The 25,300-nt window shown below is 33.1% G+C and overlaps 2 protein-coding genes across 2 annotated transcripts in view; both read right to left on the reverse strand.

The window, feature by feature from the left end:
• LOC125214478 (disease resistance protein RPP13-like) overlaps positions 1-25,300 on the reverse strand; it is a 27,381-nt gene continuing 2,081 nt past the window's right edge. Inside the window, exons 2-5 of the mRNA XM_048115523.1 lie at positions 3,920-4,257; positions 2,221-2,227; positions 138-1,486; positions 1-7 (exon numbers count right to left, since the gene is read on the reverse strand). Of these exons, the coding sequence (XP_047971480.1) occupies positions 1-7; positions 138-1,486; positions 2,221-2,227; positions 3,920-4,257 (1,701 nt within the window). The remainder of the gene's footprint in view (positions 8-137; positions 1,487-2,220; positions 2,228-3,919; positions 4,258-25,300) is intronic.
• On the reverse strand, positions 20,812-23,693 carry LOC125215073 (putative late blight resistance protein homolog R1B-14). The gene is made up of 2 exons (XM_048116380.1): positions 21,089-23,693; positions 20,812-20,991 (listed from the first exon to the last, which is right to left on the reverse strand). The coding sequence occupies exon 1, from the start codon at positions 23,598-23,600 to the stop codon at positions 21,090-21,092; it is 2,511 nt and encodes an 836-aa protein (XP_047972337.1). The 5' UTR covers positions 23,601-23,693; the 3' UTR covers positions 20,812-20,991; position 21,089.

The following is a 25,300-nucleotide window of genomic DNA, read 5'->3' on the forward strand; positions in this document are numbered from 1 at the left end:
TCAAGTGCTTCATATTCCATATGTTGGCTTTAACAATAAGGGTAGGAGAAGTGGTGTTGATGATAAGAGTTTGCATGTTGCACATCTTGTCGAAATGCGGAGAAAGCATATCCAAGGTGATGGACAAGGCAATGTACCTCATATGGATCAAATTGTAGATGTCAGAATCAATATCCTTCAATGTCAAGGCTTGAACCTCAAAAACTCTGAGAAACTTAAAGGCTTTAATGAAGTTTGTGATGTCTTTCACAGACAGGTCATCATCGGGCTCCTTGGAGAAACATACAAATGAGCGGGCCAGAGGTGTTAAAGATTTTGATGAGATATATAGCTTGCAATCGGAATGAATAGAAAGACGGCGGCACCTCTCAGAGATTGGAGGCACACGTTCTTCTTGTTCGTTGAGCTTGATCTCTTGGAGAAAGTTTTCAGTTGCAGCTTCAGTGTGGCAGAAATCACGCAAGGTATCATGAATCTGGCATGTTTTAACATTACCATCAGCTCTAAACTTGAGAGCTTTGACTAAGTTTCTACGAATGAGAGCCTTCAAATAATTTTGTCCAACCTCCTCCAACGGAATATGTGAATCCTCCTGTTGTATGAACCCTTCTCCAATCCACAGGCGGATCAATTTTGAAGCTGAAATCTCATAGTCTTCTGGGAACAACCCCAGATAGAGAAAGCAAGGTCGCAGATAGTGAGGTAGACTCTCATAGCTCAAAGATATGAATTTTGTCATGCGTACTTGCGGGTCCCTCTCACTGAGATATGAGTTCACATCTTCCGACACTTTTAGCCAGTTCCTTCTAGTTGTATCCACATTATTTGAGTATGATAACTCATAAAGGATGCCTCCTATGATGACTATAGCAAGTTGCACTCCATGACAATCGTATGCAATTTTTTTCCCGACTTGTACCAGTTGAGGAGGGCATTCCAGCTTGCCCAGTGCCTCTAACCGGAAGAGCTCCCAGCTTTCTTCTGGCACAAAGGCACGCAATGGCACGGAAGGTCTTGGCTTACTAGCAGCCTTTCCCACACTATCTTCTCGACTGGTGATCAAGACTTTACTTTTGTTTTCCTTTAACGGGAGAGCCTTTTTAAGTCGTTCCCAAGCAGGTATGCTCCGTATATCATCCATCACTAGTAGGAAAGTGCTCATCTGGAGATATTCAAATACAATTTCAGCTAATTCATCTCCATTTTTGGCACGCATGTCGGCATCTAGAGTGGTAAAATGGTCGAGGATGCGTAGAAAGATATCTTTCTCTATGAAGTTTGCTGAAACAGTAAGCCATATGCGGGTGGGGAACTTTAAGATGATTTCAGGATCATTATAAATCTTCCATGCCAGTGTCGTCTTGCCAAACCTACCAGTTAGAGAAATGACATCAAGACCGTCAGCTCTTTCAGTCAGACGGTCTATGAGGCATCCGGTCACGTCTTCAAAGCCCACCACCTTCTTTTCCTTTCCTGGTGGTCGAGGCTGTTTGAAAAGTATAAGAGATGCAGGAAGAAATTAGTGCTTTCTAAGTCGTAAAAATGAGCCCTAGGTCTAGTATGTATATTCGTATAAATTTTTATGGAAAAATGTTCAAATGCCACGACTCCCTTAAACATTCATAATCAGCTTAATTGGAAATTTCCACTAAATAATCTTAGTCAAATGTGAAATTCATTGGTAAAAATGATCAATCCCTAGTGCAAGAACTCGATTGATTGTGTAGATTGGATACAACAAGCTGGTTAACTTGATAGTAACATTTTTGGAGTGAAATTGAGATAGTGTCATATAGAACTTTTTTGATATTGTTTGGTTAATAAGATCGTGTATAAAATTATTTTATTTTATAGATAGAACGTGAAATGACGAAAATATCCTTATTACGTGAATACTAGAAATACTATATTTTTTTGATTATATTAAATATATAAATAAATAAATAATTCTAATATGATTTGACATTTAATCACGATTGACTTAGGATATATGAAATTTATTATTTAATTTACATAAATTTTAATTAATAAGAGTTAGATTTGGTGAATACTCAACCAAATAACGCACATTAGATATACACCCCAAAGTTATTCTAGAATCAATCAAAGCTATCAACAAAATCAAGTAAAATTAGATGGAACTCAAGCAAATTAACACCCCAAAACGAACTAAAAGTCTGACAAATTCAAGCAATAGATGAAAGTTCCATTTTTCAATACCCCAAATCTGAGAAAATTGGACCAAACCAATATCCCACATGCAATTCTAGAAACAAGATTTGGAGAAGGTTATATTGTGGGTTTTATTTATTTTTTAGTTAATAGAATTAGTAGATGAAAAAATATTATTACCTCCGTCCCTGAAAATTTGTCCCATTTTTTCATTTCCGTCCGTCCCCAAAAATTTGTCCAATTTCACTTTTACTATTTTTGGTAATGGACCTCATATTCTACTAACTCATTCCTACTCACATTTTATTATAACACTAATATATAAAAGTAGGACCCACGATCCACTAACTTTTTCAACTCACTTTCCATTACATTTCTTAAAATCCGTGCCGGATCAAAGTGAGACAAATTTTGGGGGACGGAGGTAGTAATTATTTTTCCTTTAAGTATTATTTTTTCATAAGCTTATGATTTTCCTTTGGCTATATAAAAGCATCATTATTGAATTAAAAAGATAAACTTTGAATATTAAATTTACTTTAAGTTTTATACTCTAGAGTTCTCTTTACGTTTTTGCATGGCTGGAAAAAACATCAACGTAATGATTTTGCATATTTGATAGCAATAATTAACTCATAAAGAATAGAATACCAATCTTGATCATTTAATTGTTTTTCTAATCATATTAAAACATCATTTAGTTATTAGAGTAGTAGCATATGAATATGAGAGGGTAGAAAGGTAACCTCAAAAAATATTTCCTTTTTGCGTTCCTCGGAAAATATTAATTAAATAAACTTATCTCATACTATTCCTAGTAACTTTACTTTCCTGTATTTAGAAAATATTAAGATTTTAAATTTATACTTAATTTAAACACCAAACTAAAAATATACTTATTATTATTTTTATTTATAAAAAAGAATAATATTGTACAATTTTTAATAAATTATTAATTATAAATAATAATTATTATATTATTATATTAATTACTACCATGGATAGTTTAAATATGAATTATCCATCTTAATATATAATAATATAATAATTATTATAGTTACGTGGAGTATTATACTGATTTATTATAATAATAAATACAATAATTATTATAATAATTATTATAGTTACGTGGAGTATTATACTGATTTATTATAATAATAAATACAATAATTATTACTCCCTCCGTCCACGAAAATTTGTCTCATTTTTTCATTTCCGTCCGTCCCCCAAAGTTTGTCGTATTTCACTTTTACCATTTTTGGTAGTGGACCCCATATTCCACTAACTCATTCCTACTCACATTTTATTATAAAACAAATATATAAAAGTAGGATCCACAATCCACTAACTTTTTCAACTCACTTTCCATTACATTTCTTAAAACCCGTGCCCGGTCAAACCGGGACGAATTTTCGTGGACGGTGGGAGTATATTATAATTATAATATGTACAGATGTTATAATTGAATAAATTTTATAAATTAAATTTGCACTATGACTTTATTGATTTATTATTAATTTATACAATATAATAATAATAATTATTATTTATTATATAATTTTTATTATATAATTATATTTTATTTATTTAATAAATTATTAATTTCTATTATGAATTATTATAAAATATAATTTTCATTATGATAATTTTAATTATAGTTATTTATTATAGTAAAATTAAGTATGATTTATAATTTTAATTTATTTTTAAAATATTGTCAATAATAATAATAATAATAATATATTGCTTATGCCCAATGCTGTGGAGATTGAGCTCGCTTTGGTGCTTACTCAGCAATTGTGTGTAGAAACGACTATTCCGCCCAGCAACTTTGTTCTTTGCCACGTGTGCATCAATGATATCTTCGACATCGTAAACGACATCGTGAATCTCCTTCCGCATCAGCTTTATCCGCTCATTGCTTTCCCGCACCTTCACTGTGTCCTTGAGGAAGGCTTGGAGGTGGAGGAGATCGCTCTCCAACTTGCCCACGCTTCCCGCCGTCTCATGCATTAGATGCCCTGCTTCGTGCAGCATGAGCTCCTTGAGGTTGTTCAGCAGGAATTCCACAGCTGCGTCCGCCATCTCTCTCTCTATCTTTTTATTTGCAGGAGATGAAAATTAAGTAGCCGTCATTTGTGAAAGAATGCTCTCCACTCGTGTGTGTGTGTGTATATTTATATATATATATAGGTGTGCAATTTACCGTGAGCTGTGACGCGTATTCTAATCTAACTAGCAGTACTATAAATTACTAGAAATACATTAATTTCCAGTCCATGATACAGAAAAAGTCACTTTAAATTTGCACGAGACTTGTGAAATGAAGGCTGAGAAATCAAAGTCATCGTTGCGCGCCATTATATGCGATGAAATTTTGCCATCGGAGATAATTAAATAATGGGAAGAAACGCCATTTTATTTTATTTTATTTTAATTTGTGCTTTTTTTATGGTTTTTTTAACCAGTTATAAATAGTGGATCAATTGTTTTGCAGTCATAGATATAAGTGCACGTTACTGTGAGCTGTCTGAATACGGAGTAGTATTTAAAACTAAATACATAAAAACTAAATCAAAATTGTCGGGGTAGTATTAGATTGATTTCAATTTTTGGTGAAACAAAATACTACTCCATCCGTGAAAATTTGTTACGGAGTACTTATTTTATTTTTCGTCCATTCCTAAAAATTTGTCGCCTTTCACTTTTACCATTTTGGTAGTAGACCTCATATTCCACTAACACATTCTCCCTAACATTTTATTTTAAAACTAATATATAAAAATAAGATCCACATTTCACTAACATTTTCAACTCACTTTCTATTACAGTGCATTTCTAAAATCCCGTGCTGAGTCAAATGGTGACAAATTTTAAGAGACGGGTGGAGTACTTGATATGAATATTTTATTTTTTGGAACCTAAAATTTTGCATTCATATAACTCCGTTCACGGTGTGCAATGTGAAGCCAGAAGATTAACATCACAATGAAGTCATTGGATCAATCCGGACTAATTTGTTTATAGATCTTGAATTACCCTAGGTTAAATCTAATACTATAACTATTTGCACATATTTATTTCTACAAAGCATCGTAGCATGTGATGTACTAGTAATTTGCAATATCGATACACAATATGGATACATAAGTGGACCCATCATAGATCTTTTGATCTAAGAGTTGAAAATGATTCTTAATTTTTAAATTCCAGGACTGCCGGTGGTTTAATATATAATGTGGGTCCTACCGTTGTTATTTTACTTAATATTTATGTAATTTTAAAAAAAACTTTATATATCTAATATTATTGTAATAGGGGTTGTTAGATGTGAAGGCGTGTAAAGACATAAAGTCATATGATTCGTATTAATGAACTAATCCGTATTTAAGCGTCCGTTGACTTCACAACATAATGGGTTTTGCGAATCAAATAGTACTTCATTAATTCCCTAAAATTAGACTAATTTTGTAAAAATAATTCTAATATGAATAATAAGTTTGAAAAAAAGTCGTATCATCATGAATTCAAGTATGTGCACAGTTATAGGAGTATAAGTTAACTTATTGAAATATAAATGAAGTATTTTATACAAAATTATTCAAATTCTTATTTAGCTAAAATAAAAAATTAATAAGTTTTTAGTTCTAGTCCGGTCCATAAAAATAAAAATTTTCATTTTTATTTTATTTTATTTTCTCTCTAATGAGATAAGTTCATTATCAATTAATAATACTTTAATCACTTTTTATTTCTATTTTTTCTTTATTAATTATACATTAAAATTTATATCATTTTAACATGTTTATTTTTATAGTATAAAGGGAGTATAACTTAACTTTTATAGATCAAAAAATTAGTTAGGCCCTCAAATGTCACTAAGTATTCTAAACTTGGTGATATGTTTTTAATTTCTTGGCACACATATTAGTGTCATAATTATTCAAAAATTAAAAACGCTAGTGGTGCATTGTAGTGTTGATTGATCATGTGATAACAATATTCAATGGCAAGTAGATATTTGTTTATTTATATAAAACAATATTGATGTGATTCACACCCTCCACATGACTAAACAATATTACTCTGAACAATTTTTTTTTAAAACAAAACTAATAGATGTACCATATATATTCAGTTCTGCAAGTGGCTTTATAGTCAGTCGTATGCGCATTGACTTGAGAACAGTGGTCTTTTTAAACTCATTTTTATCGTTTGTGAACGTGAAAAGCCAGTTGTGATGCCTAATAATCTTAGGAATCAATTCCATTTCTGAAATAACAAGTTGGATTTGTTTTCATAGTACCAGTTTACAATTATATTCTACAATTAATTATATTACTATATCACTATATGCAAGAATGATTCATCATGATATATAGATTCCAAAAAAATTGAAATTACATGTCTTATAAGATAAGTTCTAATAAAAGTCAAATGTATAAAGGTGAATTTATATGAAAATATAGAAATATTATTACGTACTATGAAGTTTGGTTTGAGTAATAAGACATGATTGGTTGAATAATCTAAGAGCATCCGCAGTGGTGCTCGCTGGCACGGACGCCGTCTGTGCCGCTGGCGTGGTGCACTGCTGCTCGCCGCTGCGCTCAATCCGCTGGCACAGTGCTGCACGATGCATCTCTGTGCCAGCGAGCACATTGACGTGGCGCAATTCTATTCGCCAACGGTATATCCGTTGGATTTTCCTTTTTTTTTTAAATTTTTTTTTGAAAATAATACCAAAAATAAAAATATATATATATTTTTGGATTTCCAAAAAATATATCCGTTCATCATCCATTTCACAGAACTCATCTACATCTTCCTCACTCACTCAAACCCACTTTAAATCCACAATGAGCTACAAGAAGACCTAATCAAACACATTTGGGCGAAATTCGGCAACGCGTAGTTGGTTTTCTTAATTTTATGAATTTAATTATGTAATTTTAAATTTTTAGGATTTTAATTATGTAATTTTAAATTTTTAGGATTTTAATTATGCAATTTTTAATTTATTTTAATTTGTAATAGTAATCGGATATTTTTAATGCATTTTAATATTGTGGTGTTTTTATTTAAATTAAATAATGGAATGATGAGACTCTTGAGCATGTTGTAAGTTTTATGTCTCACATATGTGACATGTGATAGAATCTTAAATAGAATTGGATTTTAGTATAATAAGTATATTTGGTATAAGACACATTTTACCCTAATTAATTGACTATCAATTAATTATTGTCACATCAATTAATTAAATAATCATATTATATTTCTCCAAAGAGAATATATGTTCATGTATATATATATGGCGATTGATTGCCAATAAATGGAAAAGATTGATTACATAATCTTTTTATGGAATGAATATTCATTCCCTTGGCCATCAAGTAAAAGAAACGTGCATATATATTATTAAAGATTTAATTAGAATTGATTGTGATCCATTAGTAATATTAATATACTGAAGATTATATTCTTGGTCAATAAGAAATGTATTTACTAATTATTTTGGGCCTCTTTGATGGAAAGGGCTTTTAGGGTTTGATACTTAGGGTTTGTCCTCTCTCTGCCTATAAATACAAGTGTGGTGATCCCATCAAATTACACACATCAAGAGAACACATAAACGAGGGAAAGAGAGAGAAACAAATCCTTGGAGTTGGAGTTACGCCACTACGCCAAAGAAAGTCCGGGGAAGTTCGTCTCCTCCTTCCTCAATCGCTTCCGCTATGGATCGCCAAGGTATGTTTCGATCCTATTATGTTTATGGTTGTACGTGAAATACATGTTGTTCGAAGATCTTGCTTTATTTATATTCAATTATGTATTTTTGTATATATGATGATAAATAATGTCTTACATGTGGTATCAGAGCATGGTTGAGAACTCATGTATTTTCGTATTATTGAAAACCATACTTTATGAATTTATTTTTTGATAAATTGCTATGATTGATCCTACTGTTATTAAAACATATTTTTTGATAAATTGCTATGATTGATCCTACTGTTATTAAAACATGCTCAAGCATATTATTAATTCATATTTTGTAAATTGTGCATTACGTATTTGTGATTTCAATATATGCATTGCTAGTTAAACTTTTATGTTTTGATTCGGCAATTCTTGATGGAAAATGGTTTCTGCCTAACTATTTATTTTAATGAATTGTGAATTCTAAGTTTGATTGATTCAATTCGTGAATCTCGTATTCAAATTTAATGAGTTCATATGACTGATGTCTTTATGGATTATTGTTCTTGCACGTCGTGGCAGTGAGATATTTGAATTGGTAAATTTAATTTGATGCGCATGATTTAATTATGAATTGTATTGGTCAATTGCTTTATTAATTGATGGTTGTTCATTCTATGTGACTATATTTGATATATATTCGCATGATGCATGTGTATAGAATGAAATTAGTTGATATTTTATTGAGATTTGATTATGAGTATGTCATATTTCCATAAACCGTAATCTTGTCTCCATAGTTTTGATTATGGATATTTTTTAATTGATGAATTGTGAATTCATATTTGTATGCTCATTATTGAGAATGAATGATTTCCATGTTTTAAATATATTGTTTCCAAATTGATTCTATTTATGTATATGGAATTGATTTGGGTATTTTGATTGTGTATATACTTTATGTAAATTGAGTTTGAATATATGCATTGATGAATTGAGATTTCAATTAAATGTTTTATGATTATGAATCTACCGAGACGGTGGAATGAATGATTACATAATTCAATTCTCGTTTTAACATGTATTTTGATTATATTATGTTTATTTTGCAATCACCAAAGTGAGGCAAAATAAGGAGAGTCTATAATCAAACTCATAATAAAATTTGTTTAAGCAATTAATCTCTATATGTTCTTGATTATATTATGTTTATTTTACAATCACCAAAGTGAGGTAAAATAATAGTTTATAATCAAATTAAGTGAAAATCTGCTTAAGCAATTAATCGCTATACATTCTTGATTATATTATGTTTATTTTGCAATCACCAAAGTGAGGTAAAATGAGAAGAGTTTATAATCAAGTTAATATGAAAATCTATGTATGCATTTAATCATCATGCTTGTTGTGGCTATTCATTATCTAAAGAGTTTGTTTGTCATAAAAGGTCTAGATTCCCAAAGGAAATAGTCTTTGCGACATAATAAACACTAATGGAGTTAATAATTTAAATTGGTGTCGATTACCCAAAGGTAACGCCAATTTATTATTACTCAATTATTGAACTGAGATATGAATATTAAAAACATGATTTTTATTATTGTATGAAGACTACCCAAATGAGTTTTCATAATTGCCTCATGATAGGGTTTTTAAATTAATGTTCGTGTTATTATTCAAAGCTTTTATATGTGAGCATTCATTTCTTAATTGATCCTATAATGTAAAAACATATATTTTTTGCTACTAGTATGTTTACCTCAAACGTTCCCCAACTTAATGGAACTAACTACTCTGAATGGAAAGAGAAACTTAAGTTCACTCTTGGAGAATAATGGACTTGGAACCTAACACTGTTGAATGATAATCCAATTATCTTTGATCAAAGTAGTTGGTTGATTGCCCATAATGCTTGGGAAAAATCTAACAGGACTAAGTTTACAGTTCATTAGAATATTCGTTGTAGATAAAGTCTCTCAACGACTGATATTGCAAAAGAATATTTGCATAATATTGAGGATCGCTTCACAACTGCATATAAGTCTATTGCAGGAAAACTTATAAAGGATCTCATGAGCATGCAATATGATGGTTCTCGGACTATGTACGAGCATGTGATGGAAATAAATAACATCTCTTCTAAGCTGGAAAAGTTAGGATTATAGGTGGATAAGGATTTAATTGTTCAACTCATCCTAACATCCTTATATCCTCAGACCATTCCAAATTGATTCACTATAAAAGATTAGTGGACTCTTAAAGAATTGGGAAACGTATTGGTCTAGGAGGAGCATAAGATGAAGAAGTATGGAATGGGTGCATCTCATGCTCATATTGCAACCGAAGGAGCGTCTAAAGGATAATATTCATTCGAATTTATCATTCTTATGGCATAAAGGAACTGGATCATATTTCTAGTGAAAGAATTAAGAGGCTTATAAAGGATAATATTCATTCGAATTTAGACTTTACAAGCATTACCGTTTGTGTGGATTGTATTAAATGTAAACAAACCAAACACAATACTAAAAATGCCACAAGAAGCAATGAGCTCCTTAAAATTATACATACAGATATTTGCGGACCTTTTGATGTCTCGACTTCTAGTGGATAAAAACGTTTTATCACCTTTATTGACGATTTTTTCGCATTATGGATTTATTTATTGCAAGAAAAATCTCAGGCACAGTTGAACATTTTATGACTGAGGTTGAAAGGCAATTAAATAGAAATGTGAAAATTATTCGATCTGATAGAGGTGGTGAATTTTATGGCCGTACCACTAAAATAAGTCAATTACATGGACCTTTTGCCAAATACTTAGAAAAGCATGACATTTGTGCTTAATACACTATGCCAAGTACGTCTCAGCAGAATGGTGTTCTAACAATTTTGAATAAACCACAATGATGATGCCAAAATCATTGAACATAGGTATGGAAGAAAAATTCCCATGTGCCATTAATCTTTCTTAAAAAAACGAAGGTACCCTTTTTATGCATGTGGCTATCTCCCAAAAATCCAGGGTATAATACGTAATGATCGCATATTCCTGATTAATGTAATAATTCTAATAAATGGATTAATGCATGATGAAGAGTTAAAATCTATGGATTATAATAAATTTTGACCTTGTGAATTTCCCAATGAAAAAGTAATTGGTAAATGGGTCATCAAGACCAAATTCGACATAGATGGTTTATAAAGGGTTTAAAGCGGCTTTTTCCAAAGGTTATCTCGGAAAAATGCGTTGATTATAAAGAGACTTTCTCTAATGTGTCAAAGAATGACTCCAGAATCATTTTGGTATTTTAATATTGACTTGGAGATGCATCAAATGGATGTGAAAATAGCTTTTCTAATTGATGATTTGTAAGAAGAATTCATGAAACCATGAAAACCCTTTAAGAAATGGAATGAAAATTTATTGCAAACTTAAACATCAATTTATGGTGAAATAAAACCAAATGGATTTTTTATTCCATGACCTTTTATTTTTTGGTTTTAAAAAATAAACCTTTATTTATACCCCCGGGTTTGTGGGGGCAAGTTCATTTTTGGGTTTTTTTTTGTTGAAAAATATTCTTGCTAGTAGTGACATTGGATTACTACATGACCTAAAATTATTTTAAAATTTCAACATAAAAGATATGTGGAACATCCCACTCATGGATAAAAAATCTTGTGATCAATCATGTGGGTTTTGGATTGTTTATAAAGCTCATAGATCGAACTTTTAGAGAGATATGGAGGTATGTTCTCCAAATGTTGTTCCAAATTATTTTTGACAAAATTGGGTTTGGGTCAATTTCCAAAAAAAATTGGGGGTAAAAAAATGGAAATATTCCTTATGCCTCTAACTTTTAGAAGTTTGATGTATGCTCAAAACTCTGCCAAAATCAAATTTGCGTTGGGAAACTGGCCGTTTCCAAAGTAACCCTTTTTGTTGAATATTGGGAAGGGCAAAGATAATAATGAGATCTTAAAGGGAAAAAAAGATTTTTTCTCAACATTAAGGACATCGATCAACTAAAAAAGATTGGTTTCCATTAAAGCAAATTTATGGGTTCTTTAACTTAATGATTGAATTTTATTTGGGCCTTGGGATTGTCTCTCAATCCTGTCCTTGAAATTGTATTGTGATAATAGGTCGATCTTTCAAGTATACAAGATTTTGGGGGCTAAAACTGGGAAATTTAAAATTTGGGGCGGAAAAAGAAGTTTGAAACAAAAAAATATCTATGAAATATATAACCACTTTTTTAGTTAACCATTATAAAGGCCGCCTAAGCGTTTATGGAATAAGTTAAAAGGGTTTAGGTATGGAAACGCTAATCTTTATGTTTCCATGTTGGTTAATTTAAATTATGGATATTTTGAATTCACGTCCGTGCTCTTGCCAAAAAGCACGGATGCGGATGCCCTAATCTAATCTAATCAATACTACAGGATTGGGCAGGCTTGGGGTGGTTTAGATAAATTCTCAAGAAAACGAATTCAAATAATGCTCCAGTTGGTATTATGAAATTGTTTGTGGAATTAGATTTTGAACCTTTAATTCAAATATAAATTTTAGTATCACAAAAATATTTAGATTTAAAATTGAATTATAATTTCAAATCTCTCAATTTTACTATTTGAATTTCATATTAAAAGTTAATTTACAATTTGGTAGCTAAGCTGTCCAAACGTTAAATGTCAACCTTTAGGTAGAAACGTCCGGCTTAAGATTATGAGTTTTAATCTGTTTACGAGTAAACCTCATCCATTATAGAGTTTTAAAATGCATAAATAAGCAATTAAGTCAGTCGCAATTAAGCAATGTCAATGTTGCTGCTTCATTTTGTCTTCTGTGAACGTGCATCCTTAATTTTAGGATCACCCAAATTTGTTTATTAACTAGGTTGATTATATGCTTAGTTATGAAGGGTTAAGCCAGATTATCGTTCTCGCGCGTTATCGTTATAATCAGATTATAAGGAGTTATATTGACTTCAAATATTTTAGTTATTTTTTATTATTCATTCGTTATCGTTATCGTTATAATCAGATTATAAGGAATTAGTCTTAATATGCTTAGTTATGAATTCTTAATTTTTTTTGTTTCTGAAAGGGAGAGGCCAGCTGCCCGGCCAGCTGTAATCCTCAATTTTAATTTTTAAAGACCAATACGACGATGCCCAGAGTAAATAATAAAGCGAATAAAAAACAAAGAAAAAAAACTTTTATGTCATTTTTCATACTCTAACAACCAATTTAACAAAACTAATTGCGTCCACTGTCAAGAGTTTTGATAATTGATCAGGGACAAAGGCCTTGGGCCATGGGTCCCAGGCTCCCAGCTAGTGACATATCCATGAATCAATTATCGTGGGATTGAATATATTAATATTAGTACAAAATTACTACTACAAAAATATTTAATTTAAAAAGCCCATCGGTCATCCTCGAGTGACATGCGAGGTCGCCGTGCTGGAGCTAGATCCGGATTCATCATCCACCCAATCGGTGACATGTCCACGTTCTTGTTCGACTATCATGTTATGCATGATGATGCACGCATACATGACGTCGGCGATGACTTCCTTGTACCAGAAACGCGCCGGACCTTTCACGATTGCCCACCGCTATTCGAGCACCCCAAAAGCCCGCTCCACATCCTTCAGCGCGGACTGCTGCTTTGCCGCAAACAAGACTCTGCTCTCATCAATTAGGCAGCTGATCGTCTTAAAAAAACAGGTCACCTTGGGTATATGCCATCTGTAATATCCCAAACTAAGTTTAGAATTAGAAATTAGATTTTTAATTAGTGGTGTTATACATGTTTTTACTAATAGGATTAGAAGTTAAATGAAATAGAAAATAGAAAATAGGATAAGGAAGAGAGAATAGAATGTTGTTGAGTAAGCTGGGAGAAAAAAACGTGTCTTATGGTGAGAATTAGGAAGAAAAAAAGAAGAATAGAAAAAGGAAAATAGAAAAGGTTTAGAGAGAGGATTCAAATATCAGATTTCATATTTCTCTTCTCTCTCTCATTACGCATACTCCCTCCTTCACTGTAAGAAAATTTCACAGCTCTCATAATTTCTCTGATCAACCAACGTGATAGCTAGGGGTGGGTAGGTAAGGTATACCTTACTGAAACCATCATACCGTATACCTTACCGTAAATATGGTATGCGAAAAAGTCATACCTTTACCTTACCAAAGTTTTCGGTATACCGAACTTCGGTATACCTTATTTTCGGTATGACAAATTTTCATACCGATATCGTACCTCATTTTCGGTATACCGTACCGAAGTTCGGTATACCTTACTTTTGCGGTATACCTGACTTTCAACATCAATTAAAATAGAAAATTAGATTTTTTAAAATATTATTTATAATTTATAATTTTAAAAATAAATTAAATAATTTATTCATAATTATATTTATATTTCATAATAGATTTTATAATTTAAAAATATATAAAATATATTTATATATAATTTTGTTTATATTTTTGTGGTATATACCTTAATTTACGGTATATATATACCGAATTTCGGTATGCAGCGGTATACCACGGTATTTGAAAATTCATACCGTTACCTTACCGGAATATTTCGGTAAGGTATCATACCATACTGAAAGTCATGGTATACCGAAAATTCGGTATTTTCGATATTTTTTCGGTACGATAAGGCCGGTATTTTGGTATTTCGGTATTTTTTTCCCAGCCCTAGTGATAGCTCCGATCACTCCAACGTGAAGCATGTAGTAACCACAACCAATCCAAGCTCTCAATCTCCTCTAGTTTTTCTCAATTTTGGAGCTGAGGTTGCAAACCCATATCCACTTAGCTTTGCAAATTAGTTGAAATTAGAGGTTAGACTCCTCCTTAACCTCCTTAATCTTGTTTCTAAGCATAGGAATGATGTTAATTTGATGTGATTCTTGTTGTGGGAGTCGAAATTAGGGTTCTTGAATTGGGGATTTTGGTGCTTTGATGCTTTTGTGTAAATTGGCTATGGAATTATGCAATTGGAAGTATGTTATGACATTTTAAGCATGAAAATGATGGAAAAATCCGAGTTTGAGGGTAGTATGTGACCTTAAGCTCTTGATGGTGATTTTAAAGTTACATTCTTGATGGTTTTGATATTGTATAAAGATGAGGCTGCATTGTGGTGAAGTTTGATGTTGATTTTTGTCCCAGATTCCAGCTGAAATTTTTTAAAAATGATTTGGTGAAAGAGGTTTAGTTGTTGGTTGTTATAAAAAGGTTTACAATTGAAGTTTTAGCTTCAAGATGTGAATATTTTGTGTTAACTTCAAAATGAAGTGGCTGTCCCATATTCGTAAAACTAATTAGGTTTGTTTTATGTAGGAAAATGAAAGTGTGAGGCTTATATTTTTTGGGACAGCCGGGTATAGCTTTCATTTTCCGAAGCTATTGAATAGTATTATTGAATTTCTTAGCTTCTTTTTGGTATGAATGAAGTTAGAAATGTTTTAACTTGTATATACGTCTTATTTGGCTTAGTTGTGATGAAGGAAAGAATATGGAAAGTGAAATAGATAGATGTGATGATTTGGTTTTTCTTGTGTTTATATATAAATTGTATATGTGATTGTTTGAAAAATTTGGTGAACTGAGTGCAAGCACAAGCGACAGGGAAAAGGGGCACATCCATGGTTGACTAAGAGAGTAATAGCGTTTTTGTGACGTGTACAGGTAGTGTACGCGGGTTCTAGAGTTTAATCTCTTTAACTTCGAGACATATTGCTACATTTTATATGTTTTATCTGCTTGTGCAATAGAGATTAAATATGATTGTGTGAATGGTATAACTCAATGACATAAACGAGATATGGAAAGGTAAGATGTGGGAATTATGTTTTGAAATTGTGAATTGGTGTGATATATAATATGCAAAGTGATTTAAATAGTTATATGTGTTGGATAATGTGAAAGTTGATATGAAATAGTTGTGTTATGCTCCATTGCTTGAGTGAATCACGGGGCATAGTTGGCATGCCATAGGACAACAGTACTGCACACATATTTGATCATTCGTCTTCCAGATAACCGAAGCGATGATCCATATGATATGTTGATAGTTGATATGAGCCCTATACAGGTAATATATGACAGATGCCTTATGATAGGCTATACGAAAGATATACAACATCTGATAGTATCTCACCCAGATGTATACAAAACAGAGGCCCTCATCGGGCTACTTATAGTGTCCGTGTACCCATGTCCATCGCTAAGCATAATGTGGGGCTGAATGTGATATGAATGTGGTATCTGATTGAGAATTGATGTTTTATGACTTGGATATCTAAATAGCTTCCTAAAGCATATTGTTGATTAATGAAAGAAATTGATAGTTGTATGATATAGGTTACTTTGTGCCATATGGTTTTGATTGATAAATGATAAATGGTTGCATTTGAAAGTATCATCATGACTAATATATTGTGTTTGATGAATAATTAATTAAAATAGTTTGGAAGATATTATATAAAGTGATAGTAAACTATAATAGACTTTGAAATGAAAAATGAATAGATATTGTGTAGCATTCTAAGTTATAATTTGATATTCTGTGTACGTAATATCGATTGAAGTCTTTCGAGATTGATTTCTGGAATGCGTTTACACTACGAGCTTGTTGAAGCTCACCCTCCCTTTCTCCCCCCTCTTGCAGCGTATAGAAGCGAGTGGACTCGCTTGTTGGCAGCTGCACGTGTCAAGTCACTACCCTCCTTTTTGCTGGTAAAGTTGGAGTTTTCACGTGGCATGCTTAGGGTAGCTTTTGGTTGTAAATAGTTAGTTGTAAATGTAAGGTTGTGTATACTTATCAAACAAGTTAACATTATTTTGTTATGTATAGTATTAAATGGTTGTGTTAATAGGTTTGATTATTTATATAATAGTTTTGTGTGTTGAGTGTTTGCAAAACGAAAAAAAAAGTTATGCAGGTTAAATAGGCAGGTTTTGTTTATCGATCTGACCGAAATGTGACGTCACTTATTCGGTTAAAACTAACCGAGTAAGGGGTGTTACACCATCGGCCAAGTAGTACCCCATATGATGTGTGCGGCCGTTGGCAGTGAACTGAATGGCCGGACCGCGACCCCTGCATTGATCGGCGAATAGGGTGGACGAGTTGAGGACGTTGATGTCGTTGTTCGACCCGGCTACACCAAAGTAGGCATGCCAGATCCAAAGGCGTTAGTCAGCGACGGCTTCTAGGATCATCGTCGGGTGACTGCCCTTGTAGCCGCTAGTAAATTGGCCTCTCCAGGCCGTCGGACAGTTCTTCCACTGCCAGTGCATACAGTCGATGCTCCCTAGCATCCCAGGGAAGCCGTGCACCGTCTCGTGCATCCGCATCAGGCTTTAGCAATCATCGGCAGTCGGGCGTCGCAAATATGTGTCGCCAAAAGCCTCCACAACTAACTTACAAAATTTCTTGAGACATTCGCGGCCAGTTGTATCCCCGACGTGAAGGTACTCGTCGAACATATCCACTGTTGTGCCGTAGGCCAACTGGCGGGATCGCAACCGTGCACTTCTGCAACGGCGTAAGTCCGGGTCTGCCGATCTCGTCTTCCCGATATCTGGAAGTACTCATCACGTCCCTCCAACGTGTGCACAATGCGGAGAAAAAGATCTCGGCTCATTCTAAAACATTCGGGCCCCACCTTGGATTCTCGGCAAAATAATCTGCGAACCGACGTCCATGCGCTACGTCGTGCTCGCGGGGGACATACGTCCGACGTCGTATCGGGCGAGGGACCTGCACCTCCGCCGCCGCCGCCTGCTCCCGTTGCATTTGTGCCAAGCATTCCGCCTTGGCTTCGTTAACGGCATCGAATAAGGCTCGAGTCAAGGCCCGTCTGCAGCCATCCGATGTACTCAAATTGTAGTCGTCGGGATTAATTTTTGAGACGATGAGAGAGAATAATTGAAGAGATGTGAAATTGGAGTGTGTGAAATGGTAGAGAATTGTAGTGTTTAAATAAGAAAAATTTGTGTGAGCATCGTCCGCATCGTCCATAGTGGCGGATGATGCGACGAACGATGGGTATCCTCCGCGCATCGTCCGCGGACGATGTATGGGGCACGCACGATGGTTAACCCATCGTCTGCGATGCCGCATCGTCCGCACCATTACGGATGCCCTCAAATTTCAGAACACAATCCAATCCACTTCAAATTTTTCTTCCTTGGTCGACCATTTTATGTATTTTTATTAATTTAGACTAATTAAATTTGATATTTAATTTTGGAAAGATTCCAAAGCCAATTAACGTTTTATTTGAAACGCTCTTGGCTAATTAATGAAAACCGTTGCACCATTTAACATCATTACTAATAGAGAATTAATGTATACAATTTAAATCCGCAGATATAACCTCTATAAATACCAATGAAAAAATCCAACCAAACAAACAAGCCACGAACGTCACCAAGTTTTGTTTTGAAATTGGCGAGTATTTTCTAGAGTTTAAGAAACTTCCTACGGCCATGAGATAGTAGTATGGAGTATTTGTATTCATCTATTTACCTTATTATTTTTTTGTATGTTTTGCTAATGTTGTAATTTTGCCAGAAGAAAAATGACGTTATAGAATTCATCTACCTCAATGATCTACAATCTAACATAACTTAACTTCATCAGTTATCAAAGTTCGGTGTATGTGTTTTTGTAAAGACCAAACCTGGACAACAAATCAAATGTTGTGAGCTTGGAATGTGTTTCCCATGATTTTATGGTATGTGTTTTAGCATTTTTATTTATTAGTATATTTTTTAACTATTTATCTAAAATCATTAATTAATATTTTTTTTATCTTGCAGAGCCTTATGATTCAAGGAACATTTTCCAAATTCATTATAAAATTAGTTTCGTGATCAAATTATGAAGGAGCAATTCTTTCTATTTGCTATTTGGACGGTTGAGATTTGTTATTGGGTTTTTGTTGAGCATTAGGATTCAAGGAACATTTCCCAAAATCATTACAAATTAGTTTCGTGATCAAATTATGGACGGAGCAATTCTTTCTATTTGTTATTTGGAGGGTTGAGATTTGTTATTGGGGTTTTGCTAGGGTGGGTTTTTTTTTCTTCTTTCTATTATTGTCTTTTTCTCTTTTTATTTTACTTTAAAAATAATGGGAATTGGAGCAAAAATTATAGTAAAAGAATTTCTATTTCTATCCAAAATTTTATAATTGAATTTTTTACCTTTTGATATCTTATTCAGGCAAATTATCAACAGGGGACTAAAAATATACAAATAGCAAACATTTGGTGTTGGGTGTTAATTAACTTCATCATATATGTATTAAATATAAACAGATAAAATTTGGAATATCTTAAGCTAATATGGTATTCTTAAAATATCAAAATAGGTAAATTATTGATTCTATCGCTTTCATTTTATCATTTTATTTGAAAATTACTCATATTATGATCATCAAAAATGTTTTACTCAATCTGTTGTGAATTAAAAATATTAAAAATGTTGTACTACAATTTTGAATATCCTTTTTTTTTGGTAGAACTTAAAAAATGACGGGATATAATTATGCATGGAGATAAAGCCGAGACATTTTTTACAAATATAACATGATATGATAATTTTGAATAAAATGTTGAAATGACAGTGCACATACTCAAATGCTAATTTAATGAATCCGACCAAGCATTAAAACACTTTTTTATTTATGTATTGTTAAAAGTGAGGAACTATAGTATCAGTATCAAAATATATTGTTAAAAGTGAGGAGTGTAGGGGTTAGACCGTTGCAACAACTATCTCAATAAACCAACGATGGATTTGCTAACGTTCGAGGTGACAAGTAATATAGAATTGTCATAACTAATTGGTGAATTTTATTAAATTTGTTTTGAACCACTCAAACTATATTATTAAATCATATTTATATTTAGTACCAACAAATTTATATATTTAAAATATAGATTTTTTTTAATAATAAATTTATTAAATAAATTGAAACATGTAATTTAAGATATTTTAACTTTGAGCCACAACATATATAGAGGTTGAATTAGCGTTTGTTTTTTATGCAACTATTAGTTTCTAAACTTATTTGATTATATGAGTTTTTATTATTTTAATAAATTATTAATATAATTTATGAGTTTAGAACTTGATATAATTATATTATTTCTCATTTCATAAAAGTATATCCACATTTTTGAAACAGTGCAGGTAGAAAATTGATTTAGTCGTTTGAATATTTATAAATTTTAGGCTAGATTTTAAATATTTATTAGTTATGAATCTTTTCAATATTTGTAAATAATAATTGTGTATATAATTGATAGTAACATTTTTAGTTATAAGTAACGGTCATTTGATTTGACTAAATTTACTAACTCAGATATGTAAATTTTTAAAAAAGTGTTATTGATACTTTTCGTTCTTTATAATCTTATTGTTATAGTACATACTTATTTTTTAAAATTGTAGTTATATATGTGCGCTTTTTATTTGTTTGTAGTTCATCATTTTATTTTTTTGCGAGACAATGTTGTTGTTCCCTAATATTTTATTAGCTTTTTATACTCTAGATATATAAGTCTAATAAAATAATATTGTCACTTATGTAATGGTATTTTCTCCTAAATATCTTTAATCTTATATATGCAATGATATTATCACTTATTTTATTTTATTTATTCATAGTATTTTTTCCCAAGTCGCGCATAGCGCGTGGGTTAACACTAGTTAATATTATAGGCAAGAACTAATGATGAAATCTATATATTCTAGACTTCATAACATGTTTGAGATTTTATGAATGTCTAGTTAAGACCTCATCGCATGCTTTTGACGAAAATCAATTAGTGCAAATAAGAGAAATTCATATCAAGAAACGCATGAATATAAAAAAAAGCAAGCAGGGATTCAAAACAGATAAGTTTAGTAAATAAATACATGGTCACATGGATACAAATAAAGAAACAACATGCAGGGATTCAAAACAAATTCCCAGAAGCCTTGCAACCTGGTCTTTTTGAAATCCATGGGTGGGAATGTGGAATATCATCAAATCCAACTCATCTAATCAGTTCTTGCTAATACCCCTGAAAGATAGTATAGAACATATCGAAAAACACAATAATCCTAAATATGTTTATGAGCTACCTAATAAAAAAGTCTAGCTAAATGAACTTGCCTAACCTTACAGCAGTCGAACGTTAAGGACTCGACCATGCTCTTCCATCTGTTCCTTCTGGATCTCTTGGACACACTCGAGAAGAGACGGGTTTGCACCATCGATCTCAATCATTTGAAGTGTTAATATGTGCCCAATATCATTTGGAATCTCATCTAGTTCAGCACAACGTTTGAGCACTAGGCGCTCCAGTGATAGGAACTGGTGTTTGTCAGTAAACCAATTTTTTAAATCACATTCCTCAATTAGCAAATATTCCAGACTAACAAAACGTTCTTCTCCATCCTCCTCATCACTCTCTTCAAAAGTGTCCCATGTATGGCCTTCAAATGCATGATCTTTCAATTTGAGCACTTGAAGATGGGGCAAAGCTGCAATAGCCTTCATATCTTCCCATGGAAATCGCCAACCACTCAACTTTAACTTTTTCAGTGTCTTTGGAAAAACAGGCTTAGCTTTTAGATGAAAATGAGAATCTTTCTTCACAACTAGTGCCAGCTTCTCAAGTTGAGACATAAGAACGAGATTGTGGAGCTGATAGTCTTCTTGATATATGTCTCCAAAATAAGTGATTGCTAGCTTTTGCACATTGCAAATCATTTTCATCATCTCTTCTGTACATATCAGCTTCTTCACCACAGAAAGAGAGATCAGCTTCTTCGGAGTAGAAGAAGAAGCTGCTTCTTCTGGATCTGGCAAGAGATCGAAAAAGGATACAAGATGAGTCAAAAGTGGCAACATCCAGATCTCCAACGGTAGATATACCTCATCCATTGAGAAGCGCCTCAATCTCTTGCTCGGACGAATAATCAAAGATCGGAGATTATGAAGTTTTGATATGGCTGATGGAACCTCCATTGGACATCCGAAAGCGAGGTACCTCAAGTGAAAGAGGTCGAACACTGAAGCAGGGAGTGGGTAGGCATCCGTATCCACCACATCCAACACCCTCAGCAATTTGAACTTGCGCAGACCGCGTAATGAGCTTTGATTAGGTCGGAAGCTTATAACAGAACGCAGCGTTGAGGCATACGCTCTTGCAACCTCCCTCAGATCAAGATGAGAATTACTGAGTCGCCGCTCATAATTCTCATCTATCGCCTGAATATTGCACAAGTCACGTAGCAAACCATGGACAGTGTAACTTTTGATTTTGCCATTGGACTTGATGGCCTTAACGAAAATCAGGTTTTGCCTCTCAAGCTCAATCAAATCTTTTTCAGCCTCCACTTGATCTTCCACAAATCCTTCAGCCATCCATAACTTGATAAGCATGGAGACTCGAATTTCGTAAGCTTCAGGGAAGCCACACATGTACAAGAAACAAGGCCTCAAATAACGAGGCAAGTGAATATAGCTCAATAACATTCTCTTCTGGAACTCTGCATCTTCCACGATAAATGAACGTATGTTTTGAGCAACTTCTTTCCATGAGGATTTAGTCTGGTTTCTTTGAGACAATTTAGCTGCAACTACAACAATTGCAAGGGGAAGCCCCTTACAACCTTTTGCAATATCCTTTCCAATCTTCTCCAACTCCGATGGACATTCTTTGTGACAAGGAAACACCTTTTGCTTGAGCAGACACCAACTTTGATGGTCTAACAAGAGAGGCAGAGTGTAAGAATACATGGCATGGCGACGGTGGGTAGAATTAACCACTTCCTCAATCCTTGTGGTTATGATAATCCGACTCCCATCACGCTTGTTTGGGTCTCCAAATCCCTTCGTTATGTCTAGCCAAGCCTTTGCACTCCATAGATCATCCAACACTATCAAGTACTTCTTCAACGTCAAGATTCTGTGTAATTTGTCTTCCACTGTGTCACCAACGTTGACAAATCCTTGTTCGACTTGTTTCTCCAGGGAATATAGGAGCTCTCCAAAAATATTTTCGGCTTTATAATCCTGTGACACATTAATCCAGGCACGAATCGGAAATTTGTTGGAAATTTCATCATCGTGATAAACAGCTCTGGCAAGAGTAGTCTTCCCAATACCGCCCATCCCCGTGATTGGGATGATCTGGCGTGCAAGTGTTCCTCTGCAGAGCAGACCTCTTATTTTCTTGATATGCTCCTCCAGACCAACCGTCACAGTATCTATAACGGGTGTGGGACTCTGGAATGATGTGGACTGCGCTGCTGGACGGTCACCTTGCTGCACTATTTCCACCTCTTGAGCAATGGAGTTGATCTCCTTCATCGCATTTTTCAGCTCACCTAAATCATACAGAATAATATCTGTGCATTCAACAACTGCCTTGGATCTCATGAGATGCTCGTACATCAAGTGCTCCATGACATCTTCAGCTCGATTTGCGGCATCCCTGATTCGAGTTTCCAAGCTCATGGCTTCTTCCTCTTTAGAGCCCTCGAGGAAGCCTCGGAGGAGAGCTATTTTTTGGCTAAGCGATTCGATCGCTTGCTTCCCATCATCAGAAATAGGATACGGTTCATCTTGACTAAGGAGTCGATGTATTGTTTGGGCGAGTGAATCAACAACAGCATAGGCCATATCTGGCCAAGAACAACTTCTGTTTTTGGCGAGGAGGTAAATCTAGATTCAAGTAGTTTGAAACAAGAAAATGAAATGTTGGGGTATTGACGAGTAAGGTATTCTAAGTCATCAAAAATAAGGAGAGAGAACATGTAATTAGTCAACCATGTGAGGTAAATAGAGTGGTAAAAGAGAAATAACTATCATATTTACTACCTCTTCTTGGAATAAAAGGTAAAAAGTAAAAAGTATTTTTGAGAAATAACTACCATTATTCAAGGAAAGAGGAATTTAAGAAGATATATTTACCTCTTCTTGAACAAAAGGTAAAAAGTTAGTATTTTTATTTGCCTTTTTCATTTACCTTCTTCTCTTGGAGTTCATTACTTTTTGAGAAAATATAATTAATATACCTTCTCAATCTTATATTTTTCCCTTGAAGATGCTCTTATACATACCATATTATTTTATGTAAAAAATATAAATATTTTAATTTTATAATTTATGAATATATTAGTGTGTATGGATGTGTTATATTGCTAAGTATTTAAGTTACTAACTCTGCTAACTCATCACTACAGTTTATTAAATATGTCAACATATAGTATCAACACATTATATTAAAGTTCTACAAAATTATGTGTTGACATTTTTAATACACTGCAGTGATGAGTTAACAAGTAAACAATTGATCACACTAAGAGGATCTTAGTGTGTATATGTATGTCACAACATCCCTTTCTATGCTTGAATGCACAGCAGCGGATCCAAATAACATTCACGTGAACACCATCCAGTCAAGTGAGATGATACCTAATCATAATCAGATTAATGACTGGTTGAATGTGCTGACCCTTAATTTTAGGCTGACTCCGATTTCTTTAATGACAAGTTGGATAAGTTTTTTATATGCTCAATTTATAAGTAAACTTTGTCAGATTAATTTCTGAATAAATAATGATTCCGAATAAAAAATTAGTAATTGTTTAAGTAAGAAATGGATTACTATGCATTTTTAACAACTGTCATCGAATTTTGTGAGTACTTCGCCTGCTAAATCAAGAATCGGATTCCTCCAAAAGCTCCCAAAGGAGGCCAACAAACAAAATAAGGATGAGTGTTAGCACTGAAATTAGTAAATCTTCTTAACTAATTTCACAGTCTATCCAGATGAACGAAGCACTACCATAATTAATTTTAACTATGATAAATTTGTATTCACTAAAACTTTTTGAATCTTGATTGAATAATAACATGTTTTAACAAGATTTAATTTAGGCGGATTAAATTAACAAGTTTTTGTAATTAAGATAAATCTCCATAATTGTAACACATTACTAACTATCGGAAGTTGATTGAATCGTGCATGATTTCCCAAACGACATTTTCTGAAAATATTCATGGAAACAACTCTGTATTTAACGAATTCATTATGCGTTGATTAATTTTAGAAAAATATGCACTACAATAAAACGCTCATTAGTTTTGGAATTAATGACAGCGGCCGATAGCTCAAGATTAGTCACTAATTAGTGACAGATTAGTCCGTCACTAACACGAAAGTTATCATGGCAACCACCTACGTTTTCGTTATTGAGTAGGTTAGTAACTTTAGTGACGGAAAAATCCGTCACTTTTATGTTTTACTGACATTTTTTATTGACGGATCTGTCGGTATTTAATCTGTCACTAACTGTGTTAAGTGAGAAATTTTGCTG

This window comes from Salvia hispanica, chromosome 3 (genome assembly GCF_023119035.1).
Source record: "Salvia hispanica cultivar TCC Black 2014 chromosome 3, UniMelb_Shisp_WGS_1.0, whole genome shotgun sequence".
Taxonomy (NCBI): Eukaryota; Viridiplantae; Streptophyta; class Magnoliopsida; order Lamiales; family Lamiaceae; genus Salvia; species Salvia hispanica.